Here is a 25,139-nt window from a genome sequence, read left to right as displayed (position 1 = left end):
TGTTATTGAGAAGTAACACTAAGAAGTTCCAAAATGGTATTATCCTGAGAAAATGCTTTGGGTTGGAAACATAAAAACAGCCATGCTTGGCAAATGACTAATTTTTTTGCTGTTTTCTCCATGTAGATGTTTTGAAACATTAATTAATTAATTCACTTGATCTCACTGTGTGCACATCATCCCTCATTTCTGAAATATGTTCCTTCATGAACCAACTGTGTTATTAGTTATAAAGCAGGCTATTATGATAGAAGAGAAAACTGAAATGATTTACGTTTAGAAAAAGTGGCAGAAATGTCAATAATGCTGCTACCTTAGATGTCAATTGTTCTCCAAACAGGGTGTCATCACATACTGCATTTTGTTAGGTTATTCAATGTTCCTAAACTACATGAGCCATCAAAGAATAATTGCTGGAGAGAATAATGAAACTGTGGTATTAGCTGCAGTGAATCATAACCCTCACATTATTGCTAGTGAATTGGTAATCTTGCTACTGTTGGCTGAATTTTGAAAAGCAGAAAATATCATCCATATGGTATTCCCTTCAATCAGGAACTTCTTGGCAGTGATTTTCAGAACTGAGTAACATTTTGCCAATGGGCACTTCATAAAATATGGAGAGACCTCAGTTTCTTCACTTTGATATTATTTCTCAATAAATCAACCTTCAAAAACCATGGTATGATTAATCGACACAACATTTGTTATTGGAAGGTGGAAAACACACATTGATTATGCCAAGTTGAACATAAGTGTTAGTAGCATGTGAATGTTTTATGGGGAATAAGTTTTGACGAACTCATTGGTCCATTATTTATTTATGGCATGTTAAATGGTAATAAATTTAAAACATTCTTGGAGGGTAATATTCCAGTATTGCTTGAAGACCTTTCCTCAGACTTGTGACATATTATGAAGTTTCAACATGATGCTTTTCCAGCACATTATTCTGTAGCATTACAGGGAGTGTTAGATCACATGTTCAATTGTCAAATTGTTGGATGATGTGATCCAGAGACATGCCTGCAAAATCACCAGATCTTACTTTGCCTGACTTGTTTGTGGAGTTACTTGAAAGGTGAAGTTTGTAATGAAGTGCCAACAATGCATGATAATAGGATTCAGTGTATCACCAGTGCATGTCAGCAGATTACATTGGCAACACTTCTCTGTTGTGTCAAATCATCTTATGTGTGAATAAATACTAGGGAAGATCAAATATAAACAGGATTTTATTTTTTATTTAAATTCATTTATTGAAAAACTCAAGGCAATCATTATTTATTTTCCACATAGTCTTACACTTCAGAAATGCATATGGCCAGCTTTTTGCTTCCCTCATCATAAAAAGAACTGGGTCGTGCCACCACCCATTTGCATACGAAGTCTTCCACACTTTCATCATCTTCAAATCATCACCCTCCTAGAGCTTCTTTAAGCGATCTGAATAAATGAAAATTGCAGGGTGACAAGCCCAGGCCATATGGAATATGATCAAGTGTAGTCCAGTGCATTTCCTTTAGCGTGGAAACAGAGCTGCAGTATAGGGTTGCGCATTGTCATGGAGGAAGATGACCTGTCGAATCGATTGGTCTACTCTTTTGCGGTGATATGCAACTGTTGCCTTGTTCAGCAGTTCACAGTAGTAAGCAGCACTGATTGCGCATTGATCATGCAAAGAATCAATCAGAAAAATGCCTGAAACTTGCCCAGCTGACGGCTGAGTCTTGGCTTTCACTGATGCTGCCTCCTCTTCCCTCTGCCACTCCTTACTGGCTTGTTTTGATTCTGGAGTGTAGTGGTGAACACATGTTTCATTGCAGGTGATGAGTAAACTAAAAAATGCATCACCTTCTTCTGCAAACCTTGCTGTAAGCCTCTGACAGACCTCCAAATGTCTCAACTTCAGATTTTTGATCAAAAGTTTAGGGTCCCATATGGAACCTACTTTACGGAATTGTAGGTTGTTTGACAGCTCTCATAAATGATTCCAACATTTTGTGCAATTTCTGATACTCTTGCCTATTGATCATCATCAATAATGTTTTTAACCACATGAATGTTTTCTTTCTTTCTTTCTTTCTTTTCTTTTCTCTCTCTCTCTCTTTGTCTCTCTCTCTCTCTCTCTCTCTCTCTCTAATGCTGATCTGAGGATGGCGACCATGTTGCTGATTTTAGACATGTTCTCATCCTTCCTTGAATTTTTTATACTAGGCAAACACATGCGTCCCTGATAATGTTTTATCACTAAACTGTGCAGTCAATCTTTGGCAAATTTCTGCCACTGTAGCTCCTTCACGAGCAAGAAATTTGATAATTATGTGTTGCACAATGGAGAGGTGCACCTGTTGCTGAGACAGTGAGCATTACTGACAAAATGGCGGGAAATATCTAACAGCACTCTCTCCTCACTTCTAACGGTCCCACTGAAGCATAGCTGAAGTGCAAGGCCAGTCCTACCAACTGTTGATGTTCAGGAACAAAAATCCTGTTTATATTTTAACCCCCCCTCGTAAGTGCATCAATAAGGAAAGTTGGATTTTTCAGCATTTACTGTCAAATAAGTCTTAAAAACAAGCACCCCACTGGTGAAAGGTGAGAGGTCAAACCTCTGGGAGGTGAGAGGATGCACCTCAAACAAGCTCTTTTCACAATTACTGAACATGTCTTATTTTCTTTTCTTGATGAAATTCGTTTTGCCATTTTTGAACTCAACTGTGCCATCTATTGCACAACAATAAAAATGTCATATAAAAGTTACATATTTTTTCTATAGAATCTGACTCTTCAATAAAAATGGAATGTTCCTATTTAAATAAGAAAGTAGCTCCCCACCGTATCCCCTGGATGTGGACTAGAGGGATTTACAGCGGTGTCACTGGACAGCATTTTTAAAAAAAAACATATATTTTTCTGCTTTCTTTAAGCTGATGCAAATTTTTTGGGATGTTTGGTTGTCTCAAGACAAAAAGCACCCTGCATATTTCAAATGAAGCTCAGAGAAGAATAAATACTAGAAAGAAGTGTAGTAATTGTTCATTGTTAACAAAATGAATACATCCAGTTTTTAACAAATAAACAGACAAACAGACAAAAATGGAAGAGGCTTAACCGATGACAAGACCTGCTGTAAGGCAGAATACCATATTACTACTACTACTACTACTACTACTACTACTACTACTACTTAACAAATGGTTCTGTTTTTTAAATGTATTTCTTAACTTGTTCTACATCCATTGAGTTTATGCTTCTAGATGAGACCTACAAAACATTTCGAATTATCGAGCCTTACATCACTGTTAGTTGCAGATTATTATCATAAACGGCAGTTCAAAATGAATATAATAATTACAAATGACAGTAAGTATTTTATGCATAGTGCTACATGAAAAAAGAGAAAGTAAAAGAAAGTTCTTTTTACATACCTTATAGGTTTCCGGTATGACTCCCTTTATCACATGGACAACATATAAGTTATAATCCATTTTGTGTCACACTTTCTGAAGTGTATGTGGAGTAACTGATATGAGCACATTAGAAATGCACATTTTCAAGTTCTTGAATTGTTCTTGGCAAAGGAGGCACACGCACAAGATTTACAGATAACCCCACAAAAATAAATTCATAGGTGTCAGTTTCAGCGATCTGTGTGGGCAAGAGCAGGGCACAGCATTGTCATGTCCAGTACAACTAAATGTTTTAGAAGATGCCGAATTAAAAATCTATGCTATCTTCCAATTTGTTGCATTTGCACAATAATATAAATTTTGAACCTTTTTATACAGGGTGTCCTAGAACACTTTCAATTATTTATTGTACAAGAAACAAACATCGTAGAGACATCATACGTATGTCATTTTAAAGAGAAACCTTGAAAGTTTTTTTTTCATTTATATGGCCGTGGATTAGTTTGGTAATTTGCTGATAATCAGTGCTAGTAGCAAACATGGTGAATTCAGGTGAGGAGCTGTGTTTGTCATCTTGGATGCTTGTGGCTGCGGCAAGTTGTAATTCTCTCGGCAAGGTGTCTTGTTTATCTCCTGTCAGCTGTGTCCACCTGTGTGCTGATTGGTTGCCCCTGTACTCGGTGGCTGCTCCATAGAACCTACTCGCTGTTTGGATGCTGTCCTACTGTGCCTACAAAACCCCAGCACTGACTGGCTGTATCTCCACTATACTGTAAACTGCTCTTAATTTCATCTTTCAAAGTTCGTGAGTCCTCATTTATTGTGGTTATGTACAATACTCCTCACCGACTGGTGCACCACATGTAGCGGCTCCATCTGCTTTTTATTTCTTCATTTGTTGTCTCTGGTGTCGACACTGTGTTGCTATACTGGCTGAAAATTGGGGTTTGTAATTTGAACACTGACTACAGTAAATAATATAGCTGACAGATGCACAGTTGCATTTCACAATACTTTAATTTCACTTTTCACAATCCCCTAATAATACGCAGTTATATGGCCAGTGCACTATTGTTATAACTTTTGATAAGCCTCATTAATATTTAGCAGGTGAACCTCCACATACTGCTACAAAAGTTTACTGTTGAACATCTACGAGCGGTAAAAACCAAACCATACAGTTCACAGTTCTTGAAGAATAATCATGTACATATGGAGCAGACACTGTCAGTGTTTTAACACATGACCTAATTTTTAACACTTATTCCACAGTTAACCTGAAGCATTGTTGTCGCTCTAACAAACACAGGTTCCTCGTCTGAACCTCGGCCATGAACTATCTCGTGACGAAAAACCAGGCACTTATACATCCTCACAATAATAGATACTGAAACTTCCCATTGTTCAAAGTTAAATTTACAAAAATTATAGTTAATAGTTAACTCATTAAATTAACTGAATATATCAAAAAGTTTCGTCTTTTTAACAACTTCTTCTACTACAAAAGTTAGGCTGAATTATTTGTTTAAATCATGAAATTAACAAATATAAGTATGCAAACAATACTTTTGACAAAACTGTTAACTACTTTGGAATTGATGAAGGCCTGGTTTTGCTAACATGTTTTCGAGTAGTGCCAAATAGATACTTTAAAAGTACTAGCATTTCGTCTTCCAAATAGTTACAATTATTACAGAATTTACAGTTGTTTATATGTCAACAATAGAATTTATATTATGAAACAATTACTGATTTCTCCTTATAATGAAAGATACTATCTAGGTATAGTCAAAATAAATTATAAAATTAATTACACATCTAAAACTATGAACAAAGTTAGATCTGGTGTTATTTACTTTAAAACTGAGAGCCAACCTTTCTCTATTATAAAAATACAGATTATACTCATGTACGTTACTGGTGATTAGTTCCAAAAAAAAAAAAAAAAAAAAAAAAAAAAAAAAAAAAAAAAAAAAAATTGAACTAAGCAGGTGGCGAAACAAGAGGGGAATTAAAATTATCCCAGCTTGCTTCGTCACACATCGTGTATCCCGTGAACTCGAAATGGCTCCAAGGACAGTGTGGAAAGTCCTGTGACAGAAGCTGTCTATGAAACCATTCAAACTGGAGCTAGTGCAGAAGTTCAGTGATGATGACAGAGACAAGAATTTTGAGTTTTGTTCACAGTTGCAACAAGTGAATGTGAAAGGGGATGGCATTGTTGAGCGCTTAATGTTTAGCGGCAAAGCCACTTTTCACATTAATGGGAAAGTGAACAGAATCATTGTCAAATCTGGGGTACAAAGCATCCACATGAATGCATTGAATTTGAGCATGATTTCCCAAAGGTAAATGTGTTTTGCGCCTAGTCAAGTTGAAAACTGTATGGGCCATTCTTCTTCACCGAGAGCACTGTCACTGGATCTTCCTACTTGGACATGTTACAGCAATGGCTGATGCCTCAAGTGCAATCAGACTCTCTGTTCATCTTTCAGCAGCATGGGGCTCCACCCCATTTTCATCGTGAAGTTTACGGGTACCTGAACATGGAGCTGCCACATCAATGGATCGGCTGTTCCACAGAAGAGGACAGCTGTTTCGTGAAATGGCCTCCCTGATCACCAGCTCTCACTCTGTGTGACTTTTTTCTGTGGCAACACATTAAAGATCTGGTGTATGTACTGCCTCTACCATGTGATGCAGCAGAGCTCCAGGAGAGAAATGGGAAGCGACTGCCACAGCTGATGATGCCATGCTGGGACAGAAATGGCAAGAATTCGATTACCATATTGACATCTGCCAGGTCACTCATGGTTCACATATTGAATGTGTTGTTAAAAAAAAAAAACACCTTTCAGAGTTTCTCTTCAAAATGCAATATGTATGACATCTGTACAAAGTTTAGTTCTTGTGAAATAAATTATTGAAAGTGTCCCTGGACTTTATTTACACTCTGTATATTATCTGTTATTGTTCTCTGTGTGTTAAATAGTCATTACTGTTTGTAATCACTACATTCATTTTGAATTTTCCTGTATTTCCAGAACAAAATGGAAATTTCATTCCCATAAACAGTGTCTTTATAACTGTCACTGTTAGATTTATCGAGTTGTTGTTACATCAAGTATTTTACTGAAGTTTTAGCACTCATTGTAGCCAGCAGAGGCAGGTTCGTGGTTTGGTATAATTCAGTTGCAATAGCTAGAATTTTGTGTCATTTGAGAGCGTCTATTCACTAAAATGGGCATAGACACACACAAGTCAATGCTTCTACCATTTGGTTAGTGGTACTTTTGCTCCTCAAGTATTTACATTCTGCAGAACATTCTTTACCACATTTATATAGTTCTGTATCAGGCATATAAAGACATGAGAGATTCCTTGATCATGTACAGAGCTTAAATTCTTGTCAAAATACTTTAGAAACAAAGATGCCCAGAATTCAACTAGTACAGTTCTTCTCTTTACAATTTCAATCACAGAATTAATTATTTAAATCATCAATTAATGTATAAATTTCGTCTAAGCCTTTAATAACATTCTTGATTATATTGGAGAACTTAATTAATTTTTAATTTTAATTTTTAATTTTATTGTTTATCTTTTTCAACAGGTTATTATTCCATTGGCAGAGAAGGAAGAGTGTAAGAAAAGCTCTACCTACTTCTGCAGCCATCTTTTCCTCCTATTCCCTGAATTACTAACTACATACCCTTCACTGAAAACTGAAGTAAAGGTATCTCTACAAACAACAGAAAAAGGAGGCCCATCTACCATCATGTATCCAATATGTCAGCAGCATCTACCAAAAAAGGTATGTCATCACTGTTTTTAATTTTTCATCTTCCAGGTTGTATATGACCCAGGACAACTGGGAGATCCAGGAAAAATGCAAGAATTTTTTCATCTGGGAAAAAACCAGGAAAAACTTGGGAAATTTTTAGAATTCTGACAATTTTTCATTGTTTTAGTTTTAAGTTAAGGTTTTGTAATTTTGACTGGTAAGAAACAATACTCTGGCAAAAGATAGTGCATATCCTGCTACTGCAGAATAATACTGCTGCAATAAAAAATGAAGGAGAAAAAAAAAGATAATAAACTTAAGTTGCATAGGAAATCCACCATATACAACAACAAAACACAGTGCTCATATAAGGGTCTACCAACAGCAAAATGTGTCAAAGGCTTTAGGAAGGCGATGGTGTGTAATGTTTGATAGCAACAAATTGCCTCTGATGAGTGTGGTACCTTCTCCCAATCCTGGCTACAGAGGTGTGGCTATTAGCTGTATAAGCAGTAAGAGCAAGCAGCCAGATGCTGCCCAGCAAAATTTTACTGATACATGCAAGTTGCCAGATTCATGCATGCACAACAGGCCCAGATCTAGGGGAGACATCAATCTCAGGGGAGGGGGGGAGGCACCAAATTCATATTCTTGAGGAAAAAAGCCTTGTTTCACAAAGCACTTAGCATCCATTGCATTTTGGTCTATTGAATATACATATGATTTTGAAAAGCATCCCTGTTGGTTTTTTTTAACATTTTATGAACACATTATACGTTGATTTCTGAATGAATCATAAGTTAATTTTTGAATATGTGCATAGTGTACATGATGTCTCTGCCAGGGGAATCCCTGACACATCTACAAATAAAGTTTCCTGCAAACAAAAGGGGACTGGGCTAGATGACGTGAGTGGAATGAAGCCAAACGGGTGAATACCAATCACTGTTTGTTTATGTTGTTGACTGAGTTTGTGAATGATCAGCATTGTTATAATTACTAGCAGAATCCATAGATTCAGACTACAAGAATGGAAATAAATGACTAACAGGAAGATTACGTATCATCTTCTCAGTGTATCCAAGGAAATGAAATTTTGACATGAAAATTTTGGCCAGACTAGTACACTAGTAAGGGCCAGTTGTACAGTCCCCAGCTAACAGCCACCTAAGTTCTGTTCTGGGAGTAGCATGGAAAATGTGTTATACAAACATGAAATAACTCCTAACTGTACAATAAATGCCAGATAACTAAACCAGTGATTGTGGCATGGTTAGTGACGTTAACCAGAGAATAAGTTTGCCACTGGCAGTAATAGTTACAGAATTAGTGATGACAAGATTGTTTGTTAGAACAAAATGAGGACATCACATACATTATGGGAGATATGACAATTCCAAATTTATATAGAAATTTCATACTACTACTATTCAATCTCACGCTTCTGAAGCTGGAACATATGAATGAAATGTGAAACTATTTCCTAACGTAAAGCTTTTAGCATGTAGTAGGCCTAATAGACATTTGATATTGGTACTTCATGAATTATATTTTTTTGTGTTATAAAAATGATCATTTGTGCCTAAACAGTCTCGTTAATTTGGTGGGTGTTACAATTGCTGCAATATTAGACAGGCCTATTTCATTTTATGTAGCACACAGTGAGAATATAAATGTAATCATATTGGGAAACCACACCAGTCTTGGGTGCTATTTGTATTAACAGCTTTTTCAGTATTAGACCGTGACATTTTTTTCATGCAGCAAAACGGTTGACAAACTCTGATGAAGTAATAGATTCTTTCCCAGAAAGGAAAGCATGCCATGTAAAGCTGTAGCAAGATTAGAGAGAAAAAAAATGCAATGACTTAAGGACTGAAGGAATGTGTACTGTCTTGCTTGTCTCTTGTCTTTACTGGTTTTATACACTCCTGGAAATGGAAAAAAGAACACATTGACACCGGTGTGTCAGACCCACCATACTTGCTCCGGACACTGCGAGAGGGCTGTACAAGCAATGATCACACGCACGGCACAGCGGACACACCAGGAACCGTGGTGTTGGCCGTCGAATGGCGCTAGCTGCACAGCATTTGTGCACCGCCGCCGTCAGTGTCAGCCAGTTTGCCGTGGCATACAGAGCTCCATCGCAGTCTTTAACACTGGTAGCATGCCGCGACAGCGTGGACATGAACCGTATGTGCAGTTGATGGACTTTGAGCGAGGGCGTATAGTGGGCATGCGGGAGGCCGGGTGGATGTACCGCCCAATTGCTCAACACGTGGGGCGTGAGGTCTCCACAGTACATCGATGTTGTCGCCAGTGGTCGGCGGAAGGTGCACGTGCCCGTCGACCTGGGCCCGGACCGCAGCGACGCACGGATGCACGCCAAGACCGTAGGATCCTACGCAGTGCCGTAGGGGACCGCACCGCCACTTCCCAGCAAATTAGGGACACTGTTGCTCCTGGGGTATCAGCGAGGACCATTCGCAACCGTCTCCATGAAGCTTTGCTACGGTCCCGCACACCGTTAGGCTGTCTTCCACTCATGCCCCAACATCGTGCAGTCCGCCTCCAGTGGTGTCACGACAGGCGTGAATGGAGGGACGAATGGAGACGTGTCGTCTTCAGCGATGAGAGTCGCTTCTGCCTTGGTGCCAATGATGGTCGTATGCGTGTTTGGCACCATGCAGGTGAGCGCCACAATCAGGACTGCATACGACCAAGGCACACAGGGCCAACACCCGGCATCATGGTGTGGGGAGCGATCTCCTACACTGGCCGTACACCTCTGGTGATCATTGAGGGGCACTGAATAGTGCACGGTACATCCAAACCGTCATCGAACTCATTGTTCTACCATTCCTAGACCAGCAAGGGAACGTGCTGTTCCAACAGGACAATGCACGTCCGCATGTATCCCGTGCCACCCAACGTGCTCTAGAAGGTGTAAGTCAACTACCCTGGCCAGCAAGATCTCCGGATCTGTCCCCCGTTGAGCATGTTTGGGACTGGATGAAGCGTCGTCTCACGTGGTCTGCAAGTCCAGCACGAACGCTGGTCCAACTGAGGCACCAGGTGGAAATGGCATGGCAAGCCGTTCCACAGGACTACGTCCAGCATCTCTACGATCATCTCCATGGGAGAATAGCAGCCTGCATTGCTGCGAAAGGTGGATATACACTGTATTAGTGCCGACATTGTGAATGCTCTGTTGCCTGTGTCTATGTGCCTGTGGTTCTGTCAGTGTGATCATGTGATGTATCTTACCCCAGGAATGTGTCAATAAAGTTTCCCCTTCCTGGGACAATGAATTCACAGTGTTCTTATTCCAATTTTCAGGAGTGTATTTTCTATATTTAATTGTATATCACACAAAACAGCAAGTTATTAGCTAATAGGCAAGAAAGGGTGCATGTTTTCTGAAGATCTTGTTCTCCTGATTACAAATAATCCCATCCAGTATTAATTGTGAATTTTATTTTAAGAAGGTCGGATGTCAAACCGGCCAAACGGGAGCAGGAGAGGCACTGCAGGACACTTTAATTTCCACTGTCCTGTTTATAGTTTTATGGCATCCGTTACAAAATGTTACACGTTTCAATTCCACAGAGTGAAATACAGTGATGTCTGATAAGAGAATACTGTGTGAAGAGGTGTGGCACTGCACTTTGGCACACTTAAGACCATCTCTTACATTTGCTCAAACACATGTGTTTTATGTAACAGAATCTTCAGAAAGATGTGCACTACAAAATGAACATATTTTTGAAATGTTGATTTTTTAAAATTTTTGTCACCCTACCTCAAATACTTGCAGAGGGAGGGTATGTGGGGAGTTGCCACTATCTAGTATTACCCTGGTTTGGAAATATTCTTAATGCAGGGCTGATGCACAGAGCAGTCTGAGTTGTAGTGGGGAAGTGGGTAGTCTCCATGTGCCCCACATTTATATTTAGTGATTCTGCTGTTGCCTCTTCATTTATTATGCTCACGTCAAATGAAAACAAAATGGATTTCTGTGGCTGGGAACTATCAAGTGAATTAAAATACATTCACATAATCATGGAAGGCTAAAATATGTTATTAGTTTCAGATTTTATTTTGTTTCCATCTTTCTGACAGTTAAGTATTAATCGCCTTGAAGAACAAAAAAGTTATTTTGTCAGTTTGCTAAAGAAAATTGGCTTTTATTAATCTTTTACACTGAGGCAGTCTATTTCTTTGAAACAGAGCGTTTAAGTAAACACTGTTGGCTAGCTTCAACTGGTTGCTGCATTTCAAGTGCACATTTTCATCTTCTAGCAGGTATGACATTATGCCTTAATAAAGAACCAGACATGAGATAACACAGAACTGGTACTCCAGGAAAATTTACATCTGAATCTGGACTTACGAATGTGCACTTTAAACCGAATTATGCATTTTAGTATGATTCACAAAACTCCAATGCTGCATCATCGCAGCTGTGCAAGTGTGGTGATGCCTGTTATCTGGCACTCTGTGGCAAGTACTGAAACAAATCTATTTCTGACAGGTTGCAGGAAAATATTGTGAATGGTTGTTTGAAAAGCATTACTTTCAAAGTAAATTTCCTTTTAGGTAAGATGAACCATGTGTGAGAATGTACGATGAATTTCTAAATCACAGAGCGTTGACAATCATTTAAAAATCAACTCCTTGAGGATGATTATTTAGAAGAATTTCAAGCCCAAAAAATCAGACATTTATGTTGTTATTAAAAATTTTACTGGCACTTTTGTGTGATGTATCTTAAAGTGTAACACGTGCAAAACAGATAAACATTATAAAAGAAAACTTAGCTTCTCTTATAGCTTATTAATTTTCAAGACCAATGTTCTATGTGAAACCTTTGCTTTTCTTGTAGCAACACATTGTATATATTAATTTAAACCATTAACTTTTCCTATTTGTGTGTTCATACTACTTAACAGTGATATTGCAACTGGCTGACTACATGATGCGTCCTATGCTCTGAATATCTGCTGTCATTGTCTGGCGAGATTACATGACATGAGTTATGACTGGCTTACAAAAGCACATCACAATCACGATTTCAGTGCTTCAGAAATTGACATGTGGTGTTTGGTGGAATCAGAACATATAATTTTGTAATATGAAAATATGAAGTGTACGTTTCGCTGCACATCAAAGATCTTTCTAAAACATGGTGTTTTCCCTGAGTGTCATTTTCTAAAGTTCTGGGAAATTGTCCACCATTGTATAAAACCATAACCATTCAAAGGATTGATAAGTTTTACAGTTCAGAGGAAAAGTATACTGTCGCTTAAAACAGAAAAAGTGTATTTTCACTTGGAAGAAAGTATATTTTTAATTGGAACTCTGAAAAAAATCCAGGATTTTTTTTCCTTGTCCATATATACACCCTGTCTTCAGAATGAAATTATCTTTCAGCAGCACAGAAAATATAAGCTTCACAGTCTTCACATGTCTCTCATGTCACAATTGATTATACTGCTGATTGTCATGGCTATGATAAGCACTTCTGATGGAGAATGTTGAACTTCAGCTAGAAAAATTCTGTTGGGACAAAATAGAAAAGTTGCTGAAATAAAGGTAAGTTGATGGCCAAAGAGGAAAAAATGAGTGCTAAATCTTTTAATTTTGGTGATTTATATGGTGTCTGCTTGTAAACAGGAAGCTATGAAGGATGATGAAAAGATGCTGTCAGTAAGCAGAATCGCCATTACAGCTTCAACATTGAGTTTTCCAATTGTAGATGTACTGGTGCTATTTCAGGTCTTTATTGTTTTTATCAAAACAGTGTATCACTTTCTTTGTAATCTGTATGAGATCTTTACATATGGAAATGAATATTGAATTAATAAATTCATAAAATATTGTTCTTCATGAGAACTGCATAGACAACTCCTGCTTGTTCATATGTAACTTGACTTATACCTACTGAATTACTGCTGACTTTCCTCCATAATAGGATTTATGAAACATGATGTGTGTAAGAAAGATAAATGTTAGTAAATCACAGTTGTCTTTTGAGTCAGTTCCCCACCTTCAAAACAATTTACTAAGCTTGCTTACTTTCAGGGGCATTTATCGCATTTATTAATATCAGAGTTCACACAATTCTCCACTTTTTTCATGTCCCTAGGGTTGCAAGTGAGACAAGGCATCAATTTACATTCAGCATATAAGTGACACTTTTACAAAAATCAACATTTGTTTCTATTTTACCCCATTGCAAGTGTCTCTTGCCTCAGAAATGTACACACAGCATCAACATCTTTACTGCACTGTGACCTTTCTAAACAGGTGTTTGCCAGAAAGCAATATTCATGTTAACAATTGGTTGCATGGTAATGATTCTTTTGAATAAATTATGTCTTGTTTTAGAATGATTAATTACAGAAACATATTTTTCAGCTGGGTCATTAACAGTACAACTAATTTGACTGGAAAGTAATTTTGACACTTGATTGACAAAAGATAGTTTTCTTAATAATGCGACTTTTTGAGTGCTTTCAATTGATTTAAAACTGTAAAAATATGTACAGAATTTTGGTGCTAGTGAAGAGACAAATGTGTTTTGTTTTGAGGTTGTAAATTACAACACAATTTAAATATTGGTTAAATACTCAATATACCAAGTTTGACAAAATCCATTCTCCATCACCTAAGTTTTTTGGTTAGATATAAATTTTTGAAAAGATAAACACTATTTATAATGCAAAATTTAGTAAATCATTTGTTTCCTTAATTTCAGTGTTTTCCATTTTGTAATAATTTTGGTGGCCGTTTATGAGTTTATAATGATACAGCTTGTGTTATGATAGTGCCACGAACTTAACAGTGCCACCACGACAGTACGCACAAACGGCGATAGAGGCGCTCCACAAATTGGCTGAGTGCGGGAGCGCCACCTAGCTACGAACGGCGCCGGCCGCCTGTCACGGCATGGCAGTCGAATACGAGAGACTGAGTTGTAATCATGTGATTAGCTACTGTTTCTAAGAGAGAGTGTGAATATCCACGCAGTTATTGTGATTAAAGGTTATAACACTTTTTGGCGATGAGGTCGGGATATTTTCACTGCGTTGTGGATTTGCGTGTTCGTGACGGGGCAGACATGGAACAGCTTATGCAAGCGCTCATTGAACAACAAACACAGCTGACGGCTACTATTCAGGCTCAACAAACACAGCTGATGGCAGCGATTCAGGCGTTGTCGACGTCGCTTACTCATCGTCTGTCTTCCTCTTCTCCGCCTCCATTCCCTCCCTACGACGAGGCCGCTGAAGACTGGGAGGATTATGAGAAGCGTTTGCGGCAACACTTCTTGGCTTTGGGCATTGCCGATGCTCCTCTGTGTAAGTCATTATTTCTATCTTGGATTTCCCCTCAAGTCTATCAGCTGCTATCTCAGTTAGCCCCTCTGCGGGAACCTGCCTCCCTGTCCTTCCAAGAAATGTGTGACTTATTGTCTGACTATTACTGAAAAAACACCCACGTCATTGCCGCCCACGTGGCGTTCTACCGGTATCGTAAACAGCCCCATCAATCTTACCAGGCTTGGGCGGCGGAACTACACGGTCTGAGTAGGAAATGTCAGTTTGTCACGGACACACATCACGAGTCTTATGCTGACTCAATGGTTAGGGATGCTATTCTACGGCTTGCTCCTGATAAAGAAGTTTGGCAACATGCCCTCCAACTGCCAAACCCGTCGTTGTCGGAAGTTCTAAGCATCGCTCTATCCTTTGAAGTGTCTCACGCTGCTGGCATGCAAATCGACGCGTGGTGTGATGTAGGCGCTGTACAGTCAACTCACGACACGGGCAATTTACCTGTTTCACAGGAGAACGATGATGTGGCGGCGGTTCACTCGCGTCAACAACGTCGCGTTGGGCCGCAGCGCTCGCAGCGAAACCAGCAACCACAGAAGCCGGTTCGTTCCACAATTCCTTCTTGCCCCTGTTGTTTCATACAGCACGACAGGGCAGCGTGTCCAAAATGTTGGGCCACGTGTAATTCATGTAGGAAAAAAGTCCACATTGCTTCTGTGTGTCAGTCCCATATAGTTCCTGTCACCGAGGATGAGGCGTTGGACATGGATGGTCACTGTGTGCTTTCTCAAACAAATAAGTTGTTTGTTACTGTTCGTGTTCTGAATAAAGACATCCGCATGCAAGTGGACACTGGCTCTGCAGTAACTCTCATTAATTCTCGCACGTATTTGGCGTTGGGCTCCCCTCCTTTGTCTCCAGTTACGCGAAATCTGAGGACTTATAATAAACAGAAAATTCCTATAATGGGCCAGTTTGATGCTTCCACTGCCTACAAGTCTGTTGTTCGGCCCCTCACGTTTTATGTGGTGGATCATGCGGGCACTAAAAACCGGTTCGGTTATGATGCTTTCCAGTTGTTCAGGTTCTCCATTGATGATGATGTGCACCTCATATCTGAGGATATTCCGTATCAACAGCTGGATGGATTGTGTTCTGAATTTTCGTCCGTGTTCTCTGCTGCCCACATTACTCTTAAACCTACGGCTCGCCGTAAGTTTTTCCGGGCATGCCCTATTCCGGTGGCGTTGCGTGCACCTGTCAAGGCTGAGCTAGACAGTTTAACAGCTTCAGGGATTCTCCTTCCGGTTACCTCCAGCGAATGGGCATCGCCGATCGTGGTGGTTTCTAAACCAAACATGAGTCTGCGATTGTGTGGTGACTTTAAAGCCACCGTCAACGCTCAGAGCCTCATTGACACTTATCCTCTTCCTCGTCCTGAGGAGTTGTTTACCAAGCTCGCTGGGGGCCAGTTATTTTCCGAACTTCACTTATGGGAGGCGTACCATCAGTTGCCGTTGGACGCTACTTCCAAGGAATTTCTCGTTACCAACACTGCTCGTGGGTTGTATCAGTACCAGCGATTACCATTTGGCGTCGCTAGCGCACCGGCCATTTTTCAGCGGTTTTTGGAACAGCTCACAGCTTCCATTCCCAGCTGCATAAACTATCTGGATGACATTGTTGTCACGGGAGCCTCCACTGATGAGCACCTTCGTAATTTACGTTCCCTGTTTCGGGTTTTGCATTCGGCTGGGTTGAGGTGCAATCTGGACACGTCACAGTTCTTCCAACCCTCCATTGAGTATCTTGGTTTCCACTTGTCCCGTGAGGGTATACGTCCTCTCCGTCAGCACATTGCAGCCATTAACGCTCTACCAGAACTCCAGGCGTTTCTAGGCAAGATTGCTTATTATCACAAATTCATTCCATCTACAGCGGTGGTAGCTTATCCTCTGCATCAGCTGTTACGCAAAAACGTCCCCTTCTGTTGGTCTGACGGGTGTGAGCAGGCTTTTGTCCGCCTGAAGGCTCATTTGCAGTCGGCACCTTGTCTTGCCACATTCCGTCCGGGTCAGCACTTGGTTCTGGTGAAGGACGCGTCACAGTATGGCCTAGGGGCTGTTCTCGCCCATCGGTATGAGGATGGGTCGGAACGACCCATCGCCTATGCTTCCAAGACCCGCAACGAGGCGCAACGGCGTTACTCTCAAATCAAAAAGGAGGCGCTCGCTATCATTTATGCTCTAAAAAAGTTCAGCGTTTTCTTGTATGGTTCTAAGTTTCACCTCATCACCGACCACAAACCGATGGTCTCTCTGTTCAGCCCATTGGCGTCACTTCCGGATAAGGCAGCTCACCGCTTGCAACGTTGGGCCTTATACTTGTCTCGTTTTCATTATGAGATTCAATATCGCCCCACGGCCCAGCACGCCAACGCTGATGCATTGTCGCGATTGCCAATGGGCCACGACCCTGTTTTCGATCATGATGAACTCCTCTGTTTCCACATTGATGAGGAAGAACGTCATGCGGTCGAGGGCTTTCCACTTACAGGTTTGCAGGTCGCGTCGGCTACTGTGCGGGACCCGGTCTTGCGTCGGGTGATCGGTGTTGTTCAACGAGGTTGGCCGGACAGGACCAAGGGCCGGGCATTGGATCCCCTTCGTAACTACCATGCTTTGCACCTTTGTCTGTCTGTTCATGATGGTGTTGTTCTTCTGGCCATGGATGGCGCATCTCCACGGGTCGTGGTGCCAGCCTCTCTTCGCGAAGATGTTCTCAAACTGTTGCACGAAGGCCATTGGGGTATTTCTCGGACTAAGTCCCTGGCCCGCAGGCACGTTTATTGGCCCGGTATTGATTCGGACATCGCCCATATGGTTGCTGCGTGTGGCCAGTGTGCTCAACAACTGGCGGCACCTCGTACAATGCCCTCTCCGTGGCCTGATCCAGCTCAGGCATAGGAACGGGTGCACGCCGACTTTGCTGGCCCCTTCCTCGGTACTTATTGGCTACTGTTGATTGACGCCTTCTCGAAGTTTCCGTTTGTTGTTAGATGTCCGTCACTCACCACTGCGGCGACGACGCTGGCTTTGTCCAAAATCTTTGCACTAGAAGGTCTTCCATCCACGATCGTCACGGACAATGGCCCTCAGTTCTCTTTGGAGGCCTTCCATGATCTTTGTACTGGACAAGGGATTCACCATGTTACAGCACCTCCCTTCCATCCGCAATCGAATGGGGAGGTCGAGCGCCTTGTCCGCACTTTCAAATGCCAGATGAAAAAATTCCTTAGTGATTTTTCCACAGATGACGCCTTGCTGCAATTTCTGAGTTCTTATCACTTCAGGCCTCTGGGTGATCGCAGCCCTGCTGAACTCTTGCTTGGCCGCCAACCGCGCACTCTACTGCACCTGCTTCACCCTGTCAGGCCTTGTACTGTGTCCCCTAGTGCAGGAAAATACTCGGTGGGCACCGACGTGTGGGCACGAGGGTATGGATCTCGCCCTAAATGGATTCCTAGGGTGGTCAAGGCTCTTCGCGGCCGCCGGCTTTGTGAAATCCGTACAGGCGACGGCACGGTTGTTCGCCATTACGACCAGATGCGCCCACGAGTGGTGGCCACGCCAGTGCCACTGCCCCATCCTTCGCCTCCACCAGCCCAAGACGCCAGTCCTGTCACTGCTGCCAATCTACCGTCCGTGTTGATGCAGCCAACGTCGCTGCCGCTTCCGAATATGCCGGAACCAGCCCCAGTCGCGACGCCGCCTTCTCCAGGACCCATCTCGCTGGAGCACACTCCCAGGTCCATGACACCTATGGATGCTGCTCTGGAGTTTTCACCCATCATCTCATCCAGGAGGCACGTTCCATGCACGAGCTTCCGTCCTGGACATTTTCGACCATACCCTCGTGTCTCTACGCGGGATCTCCTCGGGACCTCACAAGAGGCCATGGATGTCTCTGCACTGTCCATGTCTCCAAAGAAGTGAGTGTTTTTTTTTTCAAGGGGGGAAAAGTGTTGTGATAGTGCTACAACATTTAACAGTGCCGCCACGACAGTACGCACAAACGGCAATAGAGGCGCTCCACAAATCGGCTGAGCGTGGGAGCGCCACCTAGCTACGAACGGCGCCGGCCGCATGTCACGGCACGGCAGTCGAATACGAGAGACTGAGTTATAATCATGTGATCAGCTATTGTTTCTAAGAGAGAGTGTGAATATCCACGCAATTATTGTGATTAAAGGTTATAACAGCTTCCCCCAAAACTCTAATTAAGAGGCTGATACTGCCTTTTTTGTATGCATCTGAGTGGCTATTGGACATGTCAGTGCCTCATAGGGACTTGTATGTTTGTCTTTATATCTATCATTCTGTCCCATTTGCTAATACATTCTATATCCATGGTAAAACCATATAGAATGTTCTGGGAGGATGTATATTATCGTGATTGTCAGGGGATTGTTGTCATTTTTTATGGCAAATATTAAGAGGCTATGGAAATGTTGCCATAAGTGGCTGGTACCTCTAATTGGTACCTCTAATTGGTGGATTGGCACAAAGAACCTCATTATACTGAGAAATGACTGAAAGTTATTACCAAGAGATGTATTTTCATTTGTTATCTATTTTTATGTCCTCCTCTGTAATTAATATCCTTTGTAATTGCCTTTGTAATTAACTCTCCAATTGTTTACATCACACAACTTTCCGATTTTCAGAATTTGAGGCCTTGTTTGTAAATTTTACGTATGTAGCCAGATAAAGCATGAGATTTGTACTGTCATTGAATGTTAGTAACTCAATCCAAAATGTAATTAATCACATAACTAAAATAATACATGAGACATTATTGTAATTAAAGTTCAGATTGATTTTCATATTTAAAACTAGTGATGGTACTATAAAAATTATGTCAGTGAATATTATATATTATACCTTATTCAGCTGTAACATCAGTTTCTTTATGTTTTGTAAATTATAATTGTAACATCGAAATGGTACAAATTTAATATTAGGTTATTTTGAAATTTATTGTTAAAATTGTATATAAAGCAAAGCAGCAATGCTCCGAGAGAGTCAGTTGTTGAGTTCTTTTGTCAGGCTGTGTTTTTGTTAGTGTGACGATGTGAGTGGAAAGTTATAAGTTGTGGTCAGTAACAAACTAGATCGAGTACCATTGAGTTGTAAATTGCCTTAATATTTATTAATTTTGGTTTATTGTGGATTTTCAACCATGATGGTAATTTTGACTTGCAAGCAAATATTGCTGATTAGAAGAAGATAATTCAACTGTTAAGCTACTAAGTAACAATAGGGCTCACCGATAACACAGGACCAGAGATGCATCTACATATCACAAATATCGTTGACAACATTCTTCCTTGCTCGCACCATGGGAGACCCCTCCACCACCCATGATTTCTACACGACTATGTCCAGAAGTGAAACTCCAACCACTACCCACTACAAGGTGTTCTGTGCTGGAAATAGGGGAGAGGGAGGGGCTCTGTGGCAGTATTGTTTTTCAGGATCAACTCTGCCCAACACATTGGCTGCAGCAACATGTTTCATATGTAACTGAAAATTATGATCAATATTAAGAAAGGATAGTTGCTACTCATGATGTAGTGCAGATGCTGAGTCGCAGATAGGCACAACAAAAAGAATGTCGCAAAATAAGCTTTCAGCCAACACGGCCTTTGCAAAAATAGATGGCAGACAGACACAGACAGACAGGCAGACACACACACACACACACACAAACACACACACACACACACACACACACACACACACACATACTCAAGTAACACATGCCTGACTACAATCTCTGGCAGCTGAAGCCAGACTACGAGTAGCAGCAGCAGCGCATGATGGGAGAGGCAAGTGGGTGGGTGTGAGGAGGAGGCTGGGCCAGGAAGAGGGAGTGGGGGATGGTGAAGTATTGCTGGGGAGTGTGCAGGGATGAGGAGGAGAGAGGGTAGGACAGCTAGGTGCAGTCAGGAGGTTAGACTGAGGGTGGGGGGAGAGAGGGAGTAGCACAAGAGGAGAGAAGTAAAGTAAAAAGACTGGATGTGTTGGTGGAACAAATTGCTTTGTAGAGCTAGAATAGTAACTGGTAAGGAGCTAGATTGGTGAAGACAATGACTAATGAAGGTTGAGGCCAGAAGAGTTACACGAATGTAGGATATATTGCAGGGAGAATTCCACCTGTGAAACTCAGAAAAGCTGGTGTTGATGGGAAGGATCTGTATAGCACAAGCTCTGAAGCAGTCTTCACAATGAAGAATGTCATGTCGGGTGGCATGCTTGGTGACAGGATGCTCAGGATGGTCACAATTTGTCAGTGGCCATTTATGTCGAGAGACTGCTTAATGGTTGTAATGTCCACATAGAATGCAGCACGATGGTTTCCATTGTGCATTTTCCATTGTTTGAAAATCATGATATTTGTTTATCTGTTCCCATTTGCCTCTTGTGAAAAGCATTTTGTATCTGTTCAGTGTACGATAGTGCTAGTAAAGTGTGGAGATCTTTGCAAAGGCATCTGTAGATCCTTCTACTCGATCCCAGCTACCCAGGACTTCTTCACATTTAAAGAAATGGAAATTTTTAAGCAAATAAATTTACCTGGAATTGTCTACTAACAATGAAAATCATGGCTTGCTGAAAATAAGAAAAAAATTTAAATTTTCTATTGTAAATGACATGCTTATTTTTCACAAATAGCAAAATTACAAAACACTAAATGTATTTTCAAACAACCATCAATGTACATATACTATCAAAAAAAGACAGTACCAATTTGACAAATAGTCTTTTGATATTCTGTAATAACAGAGCCCTTGACACATTCTAGATACCCAGTATGATTGAAAAAGTGAAAATACTTGCTACAAAATTCCATCCATACATCTTTTAACAATGTGTAAAATAAATAAATAAATAAAAATAAAAATTTGGTACTCATCATGTGATGACTTCCACTCTTTAACAGACAAATGCTCTTTCTCTTCTTTTGCTTAAATTGGGCATTATTGGTTTGTACCCATAACTTTTACCATGATCATTTTGGATCTGAAAACATTTTATGTCCTGTTATTAGTATTGAGGGCCGATGGACATATCTGTATACAATATACACTGATCAACCAGAACAATATGACCATGGACCTACTATTGATATAAACACATCCAGGTGATAATAGCATCACCTGGGCAAGAATGACTGCTAGTCAGACTCACACATGGTGCACGTGGTATGAGTGAGCACGTTGTCCATGTGTAGAATGGGAAAGGCATGCAATCTATCTGAACTTGACTGAGGGCAGATTGTGATGGCCCAGAGGTTCAGCAAGAGCATTTCAGAACAGAACAACTTGTCAGGTGTTTGAGAAGTACTGCGGTGAGTGTCTTCATCATGTGGCACAGCCAAGGTGAAATTGTGTCCAGATGTCATGGGGTTGGACAGCTGCCCCTCATTACAAATGTTGGACACTGTAGGCTGGGCAAACTGGTTAAACAGGGCACGCAGTTGACTGTGGTGGAACTAACATCAGACTTCATTCCTGGGTGGATACAAGTGTGTCTGAACACACGGCTCACAAACATGCCCAATAGTTGACCTCTGCAGCCGATGATCCATGCATTTCCCAATGTTAACACCATGACATCAGCAACTACGACTGAAATGGGCACATGACATCAGCAACTATGACTGAAATGGGCACATGACCATTTGCACTGGATGTTGGCAAAGTGCACAGCATATTACATGGACTGATGAATCCTAGTAGCTTCTTCATCATGGCAGTGGGAATGTTTAAGTCCGTTTTCTTCCAGGCGAACAGCTCCTTGACACTTGTGCTGAGGAATGGAAAGAAGCAGATGGTAGCTCCATTATGCTCTGAGGAACATTCATATGGGCATCCATGTGTCCACTGGAGCCTGTGCAAGGCATAACGATGGTCAAGAAGTATAATACACTGCTTGCAGAACATGTACACCCCTTCATGGCAATCATGTTTCCCAATGGCAGTGTATTTTTTCATAAGATAATGTGCCATGTCACAAGGCCAGGAGTGTGATGGAGCAGTTTGAGAAACAAAGTGGTGAGTTCCAATTGGAATGCTGTCCCCCCATTGTGCCAGATCTGAACCTGATTGAACACATCTGGGAAGTGATTGAATGTGGAATCTGAACTCATTGCCCCTCCCTCCCCAGAATTTATTAAAATTACCTGAGTTGTGTGTGCAGATGTGTTGTTATCTCCCTGCTGCCTTCCAAGGCCTTATTGCTTCCATGCCATGACATGTCACTGCTATTATCCATGCCAAATATGGACATACCGGCTATTAGGTAGATTGTCATAATGCTCTGGCTGATCAGTGCATATCATTTCCTACTGGCATGAGCATGTGAATTCTGTTTATGTTCAAAGTAGCATAAGTGATTTAAAACAAATGTATAGACCAAGAAAATATTACATCCGTTAAGAATGTATTTTATTATGGAAAAAAGTAAGCTGAAGTTTATCTCATTAGAACATTTGCAAATTTACAGAACATCTAACATCTTAGATTTCAAAAGTAAAGTATAGTTTAAACATTGTGTCATAGAAAGTGTGATGCCTTAAATTTAATGCATGGAAAGAAAGACAGGAATTGGTATTACTGAAGAAGTTCAGCCAAAACTACCACCCATCAAGTAGATGAAGAAAGAGTCGATAGCAAGGCAACATGGTAAGAAATGAAAGGGGCGGACTTCAAAAATTAACTGAATAGCATACAATGGCAATTGTCCTTCAATATGAACAGAACAGATGGTAGTAGTTGTATCCCTGCAGTGGTGTACGCTGCCTTATTACTAGAAATTTTGTTTGAATGTTAACTCTTGATATTAGGCAAATGGTCACAGACTGACAAATATCAGAAACAAATAGTAAATTAAATATGGCTTAATGCATTACAAAAACACTGAAGTCACACAGGCAATTTATATACACAGGCAATTAAATACTAACCACAGTAATAGAAAAGTTATCTGCTGTGTTTTGAAGCATAAAATCAATGAACTGCAATTTATAATTAACAATGTGAATACAGGTCTTTGTGTCCATTTTATCTCACTTCCTGTAGTGCAACTATTCCTGCTTTGGTTTTATTGAGATGTTGTAGCAATGACCTTAGAGTCCCGGCCCTGTATAATGATTTTACATTCCAGGTTCCAATAAACACATCGTTTTTCCTTCGTTGTTTGACTTTTCCTTTCCCTTTAACAGTGCTGTGTCATTGTCCATGTGTTGGGTTTACTACTTTAGGAACTTTGGCTTCACTATGCCTCTAGTGCCCTCCCTGCCCTATGTTGTGGAACACAGTTTGTCAGGATCCTCCATCAATACCACTCTGGCTTGGGTGACCCTGCCAATTGCTACACTACCACTGGTACTTCTCTTGAATTTGATGTAACACGCAAGCCCTCCCACCCAGCACTGAAGGTGTCTCCATCAAGGTGGCATCCCCTGAGAGGGGCAGAGGGTGCGTGATATGGGAAGCTGGATAATTTTCTACCATGGTCCAGAAAGCAACCATGAATTTGGTACAGGGGTCGCAGTAAGACAAAAATTACACACATAGTGGGTGGATTTAGTGGACTAACATCTAGAATCTCACAGATGAGATTGAAGAACCACTCCACAAACTATTCATTGATCAATGTACATACACCAACAGAAGTAGCAGAACACCAGAATAAAGACACTGTCTGTGAGAACCTTTAGGGAGATGCCCTGGGCATGATGTTAAAATAATTATTGGCAACCTCAGTGCACAGATTGGGAAAGAAGGTCATTGCCATCAAATGGTTAGCTGTGAACTGAAGGGGCAGCACTTACAGCTGTAGATACAGTAGTAAGTTTAATATGGATGCACAGCGGTACCAGTATCAACCTGTAGCTGTATTTTTTTTTATTGTGAAAAGTGAGCTTGATGAATAGTTTCTTAGGTGAAACTACAGTGGGATGAAATTCCAATGAAACCTCATTAATGTGCATAAAGTCCTATCAAGAGAAGTGTGTTCAGTCCAGAGTACAGCAGTCAGATGTGAAATGTCCTTCCTTTCATCAGGTCTCACACTGTGCCAACCTATCAGGGCAGTCTTCTCTGACATGTTCAGAGACAGTCTGGGCATGATGTAAATGAGAGCCAGTCAGGGTCCCAACACTTCTTCCATTGTTTATGAGAAAGAGATGGAGTGTGATGGTGTGTGCACTCTACTGTTGCCACATTTTCTGTGCCAGCAAAGCTGGATCCCTCTCACAGATCTGATATGATAGCCACCAGATCCTAATTGATGTTACATGGACTAGGAAGCTTCAGAGGATTGGCCCACTTTAAAAAGTCTTACAAAGTAGGGTCCTCAAATTATAGAGCTCTTGTGACGCAACTTCCTATCCACACCTTCCTGAATGATCCCAACCCTAATTATCACCTCTGCATGAAATTTTTTATTTACTGGAGTCACAAAATGGCATTTCCTACTGTGTGTCTGCAGGTGAGCTGCCCATGCTAAAATTACACTTGAGCTGCAGTGA

General features: G+C 40.9%; 1 protein-coding gene across 1 annotated transcript in view; it reads left to right on the top strand.

The window, feature by feature from the left end:
• Window positions 1-25,139, top strand: part of LOC126273403 (uncharacterized) — a 92,209-nt gene that overhangs the window by 52,427 nt on the left and 14,643 nt on the right. The window contains exon 3 of the mRNA XM_049976955.1: window positions 7,027-7,227. Within this exon, the coding sequence (XP_049832912.1) occupies window positions 7,027-7,227 (201 nt within the window). The remainder of the gene's footprint in view (window positions 1-7,026; window positions 7,228-25,139) is intronic.

Source organism: Schistocerca gregaria, chromosome 5, assembly GCF_023897955.1.
Source record: "Schistocerca gregaria isolate iqSchGreg1 chromosome 5, iqSchGreg1.2, whole genome shotgun sequence".
NCBI classification, from domain to species: domain Eukaryota; kingdom Metazoa; phylum Arthropoda; class Insecta; order Orthoptera; family Acrididae; genus Schistocerca; species Schistocerca gregaria.
This window is presented reverse-complemented; position numbering and strand designations above follow the sequence as displayed.